Below are 12,085 nucleotides of genomic sequence, written 5' to 3'. Positions count from 1 at the left end.
CTGTACAGCTATTACTATTCAGGACCAGTTCCACACTTCCCGTCCCCTCATGTCTGTCTGCAATACTCGCAAACCACAACAGTGCCCGGCGGCGGGGGGCTCGGAAATGACTGTACTGCTGCAGCTCTGCCTGCATACATTATGCTGCATCTGAACCAGGGGTCCTGCCTGCAGGGAGTAGCACAGCACTGCCAATAAAAAATACATAAGGGATTTTCACATTCTTACTGTTATTGTTGTAACAATTGCAGTGGTGGTGATGCTCAGAAATTAGATTGACAAAACGCATGAAAATGATACAATTCTGACATCATGTAAAAGGTTTTTATTTAATTTTAGCCAGCAACAGATGGAGCAATAGATGATTAAAAGCAGAAAAACAATCCTATTCCTCTTTCCTCTCCTTCTGTTTATTCCTATCTTTCAGTCATACATCACAAAAAGGCAAAGTGGAAGTATTAATGCCCCGGCAGATCTACCTGCTTGCTGCTATCCAGCTTCTGTTTGTTCTGACTGATGGGGGGAAAAAGTAATCAGATTCTTTTCAGGGCAGCCATTGCACAAAATCAATACTATATAAAGAGGCCTGATGAATTTGAAATTTGTACTCCGAGTGGATATTGATCAGCCTCAGTCAAAAGACTTTTGAAAGCCCATGTAGATTTACAGTCGATATGTAGTTTAAAACACATAACTCTGCTAATATAAAAACTAACACGAGCATAGAAAATGCATGCGAGTAACATTAATGTAATTATTTTTAAGATAACTTACATTGATCATAGAGTTATGTTGTATTTAATAAGCAGAGGTGCTGTAACTTTCATGTTCATCAGATGAAATTTAGACAACACATGGGACTGATGCTCCAGCAGCAGGACTTACAGAGAGCCTGGCAGGGCGTGGTGTTCTTGTCTGGGAGGGACCATACGAGTGAAGGACCCCTCCTCCTGGTTTGCCTCAAGCGAGAAAGATGGTCCAGTCACTAGGAGATTGTGTGGAGCAGTAATTACAGTTTCTGTATATTTAATACCAAACTCACAGACGTCAAGAGCTATCAGCAGTTTCAACACTGATGTTATACATATAAACAATTCTAACATGGTTTAAAAGATAATCCTATAATAGCTACCGTGGTTATGTAACCTTGATACGCTTGAAATAAAACCCAATGCCTGACTCAACATGGCGGTCCTGCAGACAGAGCCTGCCTGTATCATCATGTGTGATTGAAACCATCCATGTTCAGTCTTCCTGTGGCTCATCAAAATGAGAGCCGTGTGCTGGAAGGTATTCTCCAGACTCCTATCTAATATCATTAGGAGCGGATATACATCGCCTGGACTAATCCAGCTGTTCCCCACAATTACATTTTAGCCTCTTAGACACATCTGACCCAAGTTCATTGCAGTAGTGCTTTCCGGGCACGATTTAATTATTGAGTTACTGGGTGGAGAGGAAGACTAGTAAAAATGCTTATGAGTCTTTTTCATATGTAATTCAGTTTTACAAATTGTTTAAGTTTAATTAAAGAATTACTTTAATTTTGTTAATGGATGCTACGAATGTATGCTCCAGTCTGTGCCTGCCTGTTTTAATTACCAATCAAGTCATTAAAGTCATATAAGAAACAGCTCATAAAGTGCTTCACATCCTTAGTTGTTCGTAGCTCCATCACACAAGATATAGTGCTGCACAAGAGTTAAGATTTGTGGTGACAAAAATAACATTTATTTTAAAATTCAAACCAAATGTAGAAAATACTATTAGAATGCCCTTTGAAGGTAGTCAGATCAAAGTCTAAAAACTGGAGCACAAGAAACATGTTTATGTAAATAAACATACAATATGACATTTATAGAAATCAGCCCGGCCAGCAGGACGAGGCTGCGTACGTCTCAGTGACAGACTCCAGCCAGACTCTGCTCTGTATCTTTGCAATTTGAATGTTGGCTCACAAATGGATTCATTCATTAACCTGGCATCTGGAGGCCATCTAATAAGCAGACTTTTCCTTGAAGCACAACTCCAATCTGTCTCTCTGAAATGAGGGTGCTGAACTGCGATGAGCACCAAGGACATGCAGTCTGTGTCTGGGCATTTTTGAGGAAGAGGAGAGGGAGTCGCTGAGGAAATACAAGGCACTAAGCTATGCGTAGTCACACAGTCCTATCTCTGTCTTCTTAAGATGTGTTTGTTCGTCTCGTCTGAGCCACCTGCCCACTGACACATGAATTATACTGTGTGGATTTTCCTCTGTGTTCTATCAAACACAGATTAAACGGGCTATTGAACATTTTGATCTTTCTGGTTGGGTCGCGCTCCCTCCATCCAAAGCTGGATAGTTATTTATGGTGTTGAAGAGTCTAACACACCAATCTCCTGCCTCAACACAGGAGTTTAGTGAGACCAGCTGCAGATGGCGACTGTCAGAGTGCTGCAGCGATGATGTGCCTCTCCATCCAGCAGCAGGCAACCAGTTGCAGCAATGGCCCCCCCCTCCAGCGCTGTCCATGGTGCTGAAGAGAACAAAAGCATCAAAGCCAGAGCTCTCCTCCTCGCTCCTCTCGAACGGGGAGGGGCCGAGCTGTGAAGGGGGAGGCACCATGTGTACTTGATTCAATTAGGCAGTCTGTGAGGCCTCCCCTGGGAGCAGGCTGCAAAGAAGGGGGCTGCAGGCCTGTCTAACAAAGACGTTCAACCCAACCCTTTGCCCTTACTGAATCCACCTCATTAGTCAGCCGAGTAAGTGTTGATCATCTAAAACAGTGTCCTCACTGCACAACAGAACGAGGAGGAGCAGATCTTCTTCTGACACTCTGAGAGGGACGAAGAGAGGCAGCATCACAGATAGTATAATGTACCCTTGTTAGGAGCCACTGGTGAGTATTTGCACTGCAGAGAGAATTGAACAGAAGAGGACACAACCCCTATTTTGAGCATTTTGTGTACACCATGGATCCAATGTGTATTCGTTTGCTGTGTGTTCATATGCTACAGCTGGCTAGAATGACTTTTCTGTAGAAGTTATTATATGTTTCTGTCTGTCCATAGTTGAGCCACTGCAGCACAAACAGAAATTGACACAGGGATGAGAAAATAAGCCAGTAGTGGAAATATGTCTGTCAGTCCAAGCTGTGTGTGAGCATCAATCGAAGCCATATCTCTTGGCAAACATCTGTCATATCCACTATCTGACTCACACTGCTGAAAGTCCTGCGTGTTTCAAAGTTTCCTCTGTATCACAGGGAATAAGCAGAGCATTTAGCTCGTTTGAATGTCAGACGGATACATACGACACAGCGACATTAGTATTCATTATCCGTTCTGCCGCTCCTTTGAAACACGGCAGATGTCTGTGTTTCTGCATTTGCACGTTGTCAGAGTTGCTCAGAAGCAACGGTGGAAAAAAAGAGGGAAAAAATGGAAACATCTGCTTGGTTTGCTTTAATCGGTGCCACACCGTATCTGTCAACGCCAATCTGTTCAAAACTATTTTCAGGATCATTATACAGAGCTGAAAAACATGTTAATGCTTTCATTAAAGGTGCAGGAGTGGATTGAGGTTGACAGGACAAGATTGTGATATATGGTGTTTGATCCCTCGGGAGACTTCTGATTTTCATGGCTGTGTTAGCCATCATGCAATAAATCAAACTCAATCTATTTTCTTTTAATCAAATTCTTTTGATTTGCACAAATAATTACCAGTGAGCCATTGTTAAAAAAAAAAAAACACAAAACAAATCCAGGCTCTGGTCTGTTCTGTCATGGCCAGCCCGACTGCTCGTGTGCACTCAGATCCACGTCCAGGCCCACCAACCTGCAGCCTGACAGTCACACCTGCTGTGCTCTGGGACCACTTGGCTGTTTTAGCAGTGATTGCCATCATAGGAACCGAAGATAATTACACAGCTTCCACCCACCAGGCTGGCCTGCTTCGCTAAAACCGTATTGCTCCAGTGCAGCAATAACACTTGTCTAAATGAATGCACGGCACTTTACTGCACGACTGACAGCGCCCATTTATTCACCCGTCCAACTGGAAAGAAAAAACAAATTAATTTGGCACTTAAGGCCCCCACCCCTGTGAATAATGTATCACCGTTCCCTCAAACTCCAACCACCCCCCCACCCCCAAATCACCGCCATTATTCAATCTCTTTTTATGATTCCCAGTTTCAGGTAACACAACTGCTAAAGAGTCTTCCATCAAAGCCTTTTAGATTTTACAGAAAAATGAATCACCTGTAATTGATCACAATCTGTTCTCATAGGCATCACCATTTATCTTGAATAATAATTATTTTTCTCTAGAATAAACCCCATTAAACACAGTGGAAACGTCCATCTGTCAAACTAAAAAAAAAAATGAGCAAATTATCAGAGCACCCTACAGATTTTCTAAGGAGAACTGAGTGCCTCATGTTCCCATTGAGTCAGCATCAAGTTCATGGTGCATTTATATGCTAGCCACCGTCTCTTTGTTCACTTCACACCATCTAGTTTATGGTCTGGGCGTCAGAATAACAGCTCTCGAACAATTATCACTTGTGCACCCAGATCCCAGTAACACCTCTCCTCCTCCCCTAGGGGAGGACAGACGTTGGGCTCTACACTCTCTTGTGCCCCATTATATTTATGCAAATGAGACTAAAATCAGGGGAAATCAGGGGGCATCCTTTCCTGTTAGCGCTAATTAGCAATGAATGCTATATTGTATACATTATGCATGAATTCCTCCTCTGCGCAGCTTTACGTTGTGACCTTGAGCACAAGGCCAAGTTTGATTGTCTTGATTTTCTATCATCTACTCAACCAGATAGTGACAAATTCTGTACAGATCCGCCGTCCTTTACAATATAAAGTTTAAGTGACAGTCAGGGGAACACCTTTTTGAGAATCATTGTCCAGGACCATAATACTTACGATCATAACACACAAGAGAGCAATCCTGGCTACAAAGACATCTATTAATATCATATAGCTTCAGCTTGCCAATGAATCAGGCCCATAAAGGAGCCAAACAGCAGGAGAGAGACAGACCGGGTACAGAGGTGCTGAGACACATCACATTCAAGATTGCCACTCTGCTCCCGAGAGCTAGTAAATGGTATTTTCTCAGATCCCATAAAAGGGGCTGCATTAAGATAAAAATGTTGAGAAGCAATTATTAAAGAGCAATAAAGTATGTTTAGTACCCTCTCCAGGCAAGTGGTGAGCATATTTTTTTAGTAACTGAGCTGAGAAGTGTGGCCTGTGGCCCCGAGCCTATCTTGGGGGCTCCATGTGAGAAGAAATTAAAGGAAAATTGACTTATGATAAAATAGAGATGATTATGTGCTTTGTTATTGTCGAATCTTTGAGAAAACAAATCATGTTTTTTGAAAGGACTCAAGGTTAGGGATGGCGCTTCGAGGCGCTGTTGTTTGTAACATACAAGCTTCTACTGAAAACATATGAGCCCCTATAAGTCGGCCGATATGGAGTGTAAAATTGAATGTATGGAGGGAAATAGGGGGCTTAAACCTAGTGTTAATCAGTGAATGTTTTGATTTAGTAAAAAACAAAGCGATTAGTTCAGGAGTGCAGTGTTTAGTTACACTCAGAGGCCACTTTATTAGATACTCCTGTGCACACTCCAGGCATCATGAAAACAGACATAATGGCAGAACTGTAGGTGTACCTAATGAAGTGCCAGCTGACAGAACAAAATATCATTAACGTGTTTTGATTGGTTGTGACAGCACTCAGCTCCGTCTAAATTAGACACAGTGCCGACAGCTTAGTGCAACAAAAAACACAAAGAATGGCTGTTGTCATGAAGATACATTTCAGCCTTGATTTAACGCTCCTAGGTAATGAAATTAAAACTGGGACAAATAAAGTATTGCATAGTGAAGCATAAGCAATTAACCCCCACTAACCCTGAAGGGGAGCTTCTCAACCTTCATCCCCTTCTGCCCTGTTTTTAACAACAGCTTCCTGTACAGCTCCTGGTGGAGGAGCCTTGTGGATGAATAAGTTATCTGCATACATCACAACACTGTAAAAACACTCGGCCCTGCTGGGAGGATTCAGGGCACATTGAAAACTGTTCTGATTTTGCAACAGTTTAGTTTTTCTCCCTGTACGTGTTTGACTTCAGTCTCCATGTAACGAGTGGTTCTGGAGTTGTACCCATGTAAACATGGTAGCACGGTCTCCTTCCTGAAAAAGAAAGCTGTGCTTCCACACAGGCTGCGTCTCGAGGGAAACGACCTGGGAGACCTGCAGCAAACACAGAGGAGGATCACAGCAACTCACAACAAAGACTCAAAGTGGCTGCAGGAAATTATCTGCATTCATCAAAAATTCAAAAGATACTCTGCATCCATCTTTAGTCTGCTGTAAATCTATAATAAGCACAGCTTGTCCCTGGGTTAATAATGAGTCTCTGGGCGGGGATGGGAGGACACGATAATCAACAGTTGGCACAGCGAGGCTGATCCCAGCAGGCAGTGCTGTTGTGGCATAGCTGGGGTGAGAACGTGCCCGGCACCTGGCTGGTGGCCTGAGGGGAGCTGGCAGATGGTATTGACGCTAGGGTGTGCATCCTCATATACTGAGTACCACTAAGCCTTACTCCCTGGGAGAGAACGCAAAGAAGGATGGCACCTGCAGGTGTGGAAAATAAGCACTGCCAAAGAGAGGGTGGGTCGGACAGAGAGACGCCAACAGACTGGGCTGGATAGGGGTAAGAAGGGTCACAATATGCCCTGGGCAGACAGATGTTTCAGCTCATTAGGGCTTATGAAGCAGGTCTGCATACTTTGGCCAACAACTTAATTATTAATACCTGCAATGTCTGCATCTTTCCATAACCCGTCTCTCACCTTTTCTTAGTATTTTCTCGCTCCATGCTTCTATCTATAGGTGCAGCTCACGCTGAACTAACACTGCAGGCTGCTTCGGTGCATCTATATGTTCTGCCAGGCTGAGCACTGTTTAGAAACACACAGAGACTGCCAAGAGTGTCATTTACACATTGCCTGATGAGTGCTTATCCATGGGGACCTTTGAGTTTGAAATGTCATTGGCCCAGGCTCCTCTGAGCGCACACAAAGGTCACCAGTGACACCGGCTCCAGAGATCCTTATTGATTCCCAATCTACCATCATTATTCCCGACAATTACAGACGGGACTGAAATCCTAATCATGGAAATGCATTCAGAGTGAGGATGTATCTGGAATCGTAATACAGTGCCAATACATGTATAATTCAATCTAAGGTCAGGAGTTCCTCTTTGTGTTAGTGAACATATGACCTTCTCCACTGGTACATCAACATGTGCCATTTAATTCATTTAAATTTACTGATAATAATAACACATTTAATGTTACTATTACACATTATTGTCACAGTAATTTAAGTTTAATTCAAAATCTTGTAATAGGAGGAATGGTGTCTCTGTCTCAGCCACTCCGACCCCCTATCACTTGTTTCTGCACTGTGTAACACAGTGTTACATACATGTTTACTTCAAGATACAAGTAATAGCAAAGTTTAAAATCAACAACATGTGTAGTATCGGTGCAATATGAGTGTTTTAAATTATGGTGCATATAAAATAAAAACGTTATAGTGTAAGAAGACAGAAGGTAACAGGATGCATGTAGCTAAAATTAGTATGGCTGCAATTCTTTATTGTTTTCTATTCATTGTTTTCCACCCTCTGGAGCACCAGGAAGCACCTTCCTGATGAAAAAAGGCTGAGCACATAGTCGCTCTGACAGCAGACAGAAGCTGAGCACAAGCTTTGATGAAAGCAGAGGTGAACTGCCAACATTAATTGCGGTTCAAATTTTCAAATGCTTTGATACCACAATGTAATTAAACGCATGTCGGCATGAGACGGGCTTTCCCTTCACAATCGTAATTACATACATATTTGTTATCCAGTACTGAAGACATTCTCATATTTTAAAGAAGCAAAAAACAAACAAACAAAAACACACACAGAGACGGAGCTGTGTGGCTGTATGGAGAGGGTAAGTGTGTTTGAAGTGGCCTGTCGCCTGCCTGAGCACAGATGGTGGCAGAGCAGGATGTACCGACCTGTACTTTTGCCCACATGCGCGTGCACACAAACACACATACACACACACACATACATACAGAGTAATCACATATGCATGGATGCATATGTAGATACTGCCCTCATACATACACACCCACACATGGGAGCTGATCAGCCAAGTTAAGAGCTCATTCTATGGCACAGGAAGTGACTGCAGATAGACAGATTGGTCATTTAAGAGGGTGTCGCACTCGTTTTACAAAGATCAGGAGTCAAAAACCCGACATTCTCAAAACAGCTTCTTTGCCTTTTTTTAACGTTAACAACAAGATATCAAGACATGTCGATCAAAGGCTGACTGCGGTTCACAGAGACATCCAAGGCCAAGCAGGATAATTAGTGCACTGGAACGATCAATACTCCTCGCGTGGGGGTTGAATGCAGAGGGGAAAAAAGCAATCTAAGGAAGAGATGGAAGAGAACTGCAAGGGAAAGCAAAATGCAAACATGCAGCGTACATTACAGAGTGAGAGATTTAAACATCAGCAGGAGGGATTCCACTCACTGTATGTAATGAGTACATGCCGAGTGCAGGATGTGCAGCTTTCTGTATCCATCGTAACAACCACTAATATTCATTATTTATACTCTAAACAGAGGAGGTACACAACATATTGATTACAAATAAGAGCTACCGGGTATGTCCTCAATGAGCATACAGACGAGCAGTAAAGACTGGAGACAAATGGCAAGGCGCTAAGACAGGAAGACAGATAGATAGGTAGATGACTGAATGCGAGGGTTCAGCAGATCGATCGGCAGAGGAAGAGTGGAGGTCCCTCGGGTGGAGTGGGGCCTTTTTAGCACCGTGTGAAGAGAGAAGGATGACATGTTTCCCTTTTGAGGTGCTGAGTATGTGAGGGAGGGTTATGCCATCATGGCCAGGATGGAAAGATGCATGAGAGGGAGAGAGTGTGGCCACGGCGCTCTGTGGCGTGACAGACGGTGATAGCGAGTGACAAACAGGGCTCTCTGAGAGAGGAGAGGAAGACATACTGGTTCTCCAGACTCCAGCTCCCCGCCATGACTCTGGGACGGGAGCCATGCACTGCCCATCCTCGCTCAGTTACAGCCATCGCCTTCAAGAGGAACACCGAGCTCTTGATTTGATCTGGAGGCTTTTTGATACATCGTCCCGTCGTCATTCTGGATGAACTTCAGGGGGAAACCCAATTAAAATGGGCCAAAAAGAGCAGGACAAGCATACCTGAAGTCAGCCCTGTGCAGTGAGGTGTGGAGGGGGGAATAAAGAGGGTGGAAATATATTGTGACCACAGCCAGTCCTGCTGCTCGAGGAGTGGAAAGCACCATGACAACCTTTAAAAACAAATGACACATGAAAAAAACACAAAAAACTTTTAACTACAACATCAGTGTTATTTTTTTAATATAATTATACCACCCCAAAAAATACAAATAGAATAAAATATAAAAAAGAAAACATTCAGCTGTCACTATATGTCCAAACAAACATGTCATTTACATTAAATTGAGTGATGGAAACATGGCTTCTGCAGAAATAGAGAATTGCTCCCCGATTTCCGGAATAATACGAATCTGTAATGGCTACCCCCACTCGCAAAAGGCATAAATGAAAACATGATGTGGGTGTCGTCCGCCATCCCTGCTACAGATTAAGGTTCTGACACTCAACTAGGAAATCCATTTGAGCAAACAAAATAAATAAAACATTGAGTTGCACCGTTTGCACCTTGGCAACAGCTTTACTATTATTAGAAGACCGGTAGGTGCAGTAGAGAGACAGAGACGGGAAAGCTCCAACAGTGTGCAGACAGGCCAGACTCGCACACATAACCCAGTCTCAAAATGATATTGTGACGCCAAAGGCACTAGGCAGGACTCCACACTCACACTTCATTCACTGTTATTATCTTACATCAGAAGAGTGATACAAAACCAAGGTGTTCATGTGAAATAATAAGAAAAAGAAATATTATACAGCATTTTATTAAGGTAGTCAATTAAAAAAAATCTGGTTTTGTTCGAGATGACTTTGTGAGATGGACAGTATGACCCTTAAAAAAATAGACATTTAAATGCTTTTCTTTCTTGCTGAGTTAGACAGGAAGATTGATACCTTTATCATATGTGTGCATTTTATGTGAAGCTACAGCTGGCAGTTATTTATCCTTGCCTAGTATAAAGACTATCAAAATATCAAAATCTGCCTATTGAATAATATGTAATATCTTAGTTTTTGTACAGAATAAACAAACAAGTGTATAAATCATAAAAGTAATGGATTACGTGGTGTTACTGGCCAGACTATTTATTAGCCAGGAGCAGTGACTTCCCAGAGTTTTATTGTCATCTTGAGATCGCCAGGAAACAAGCCTCCAGTGAGTCACTGCGCCTGGCCAAGAAAAGGTTTGGCACATGTTTTCTGTTCTGCATGCTAAGCTAAAGGCTGCTCGATGTAGCTTCATATTTAGCATAGACATGTATGCTAAAACATGTAAACTCATATTCAGCTAACAGATATGCTTAATATGAGTCTATCAATCCTAATGTATTGGTTAAAAAAAGTAGTATTTTCCAAAATGTCCAACTATTCCCATGAAAACATGTGACCTTTGTGACTAATCAGTAATGGTGGCCCCCTTTCCCCACATCAACACGCCCACATTTGCTTCACACATTCAGTCTTTTTAGCCTGCAATGCACAGGACAGTTATCCATTGTCTCTCTTAATTGAAGTCAGAGCCCTGAGGTGCATTAGTGCGTTACAGGATGTGCCCATGCTGGTGTGCATTTGCCCTCTCTGTAAGAAGCACCGGGTCTCGCACACCAGCTGCGCAATTCAGGCAGAGCATATTGATTATACTGCTCATGGAGGCAGAATAAAAGCAGGGGGGGAGATTTCTTCTGACTGACCTGCTTACTTGGGGACAATATTGGCCTTGGTGGGCAGAAGACCGACTGTAGCTGGTTCTTCATTTGGCTTTTCCATAGCCTGTAGGAGTGCCTAAAAGCAAGACTGATTTATTGAGCAGGAGAGAAAAGAGGGGGAAATTGAGAGCATGCACACCACAAATCCCTCACACTGTCCAATCTGCAAACATGGCACATCTCAATTGGTCAGTTTAAGTTATGCAGCCTCACATGCAGGCATTTAAAGTCATGCTATTCAATACCACCTGCTGGGCAGAAGATCAATGGACAGATTCAGTTAATATCAAATTCTCACTTTCCTTGATTAAGTTAGCATCTTTTTCATCTCGCTGGCGCGGAGCTGTGAAAATTGAGATTGGGTATCTTATCAGATATTCTAAGATCTAATTACAGCAAAATGATTTGTCGACATTATAATTGCTTGAATCCAAAGCCTGTAAACCATTCCTCACGTCTCACTGGATATCCATCACCTCCAGAGGAATTAATCCATTTATCAGCCAAATGGAGGGTATGTGGGTATGACAATAAATATATAAACTAGCTCATGTTGGTTGGAGAAAAGTGTGCTCACCTCAAACCCAGTGAAGGAAAAGAGAGGCTGCTGAGGAAAGTCTTTCCTGAGACATCAGCTGAAATAGAGTGGAAGGAAACAGGCACAATGTGGCACAGCAAAATTACTGCCACAGTGGGGCAGTAGTCCATTAAGCTATAATCCAATACTGTAGTATGAAATGTCCTCAGCAGCAGCCTTCACTGCATAATTCACCTGGCAAGAAATAGTGTTGATGGTTTGTAAGGCTAGCATCTGTCGTTGGGGAATTACAAAAAATAAAACCAGAACCACATGGACTTCACAAACAGTGATTACGGCTCAGAGCTCTCAAGAGGGTCCTCCATTATCAACGCTGCACAAATCAATGTTTATGACCATCATAAAAAAACTGCAAACTAGAAAGCCCCCAAAGCCCGATTCATCCATAAAGTCTGTTCTTTACACATCGTATTCAGCCGGCTTCAAGCTGATTTAACCTGAAACCAGTCAGCTATA

At 42.7% G+C, this 12,085-nt stretch overlaps 1 protein-coding gene across 1 annotated transcript in view; it reads right to left on the bottom strand.

Annotated features, from left to right (window-relative positions):
- ccdc33 (coiled-coil domain containing 33) overlaps positions 1-12,085 on the bottom strand; it is a gene marked incomplete at its 5' end in the record, with an annotated part of 37,314 nt that overhangs the window by 13,441 nt on the left and 11,788 nt on the right. The window contains one exon of the mRNA XM_084363129.1: positions 886-985. Within this exon, the coding sequence (XP_084219255.1) occupies positions 886-985 (100 nt within the window). The remainder of the gene's footprint in view (positions 1-885; positions 986-12,085) is intronic.

This window comes from Pagrus pagrus (genome assembly GCF_965226575.1).
Source record: "Pagrus pagrus genome assembly, chromosome: 10".
Classification (NCBI taxonomy): Eukaryota; Metazoa; Chordata; class Actinopteri; order Spariformes; family Sparidae; genus Pagrus; species Pagrus pagrus.
The sequence above is the reverse complement of the archived record's forward strand: the minus strand, read 5'-3'. Positions and strand labels throughout refer to the sequence as shown.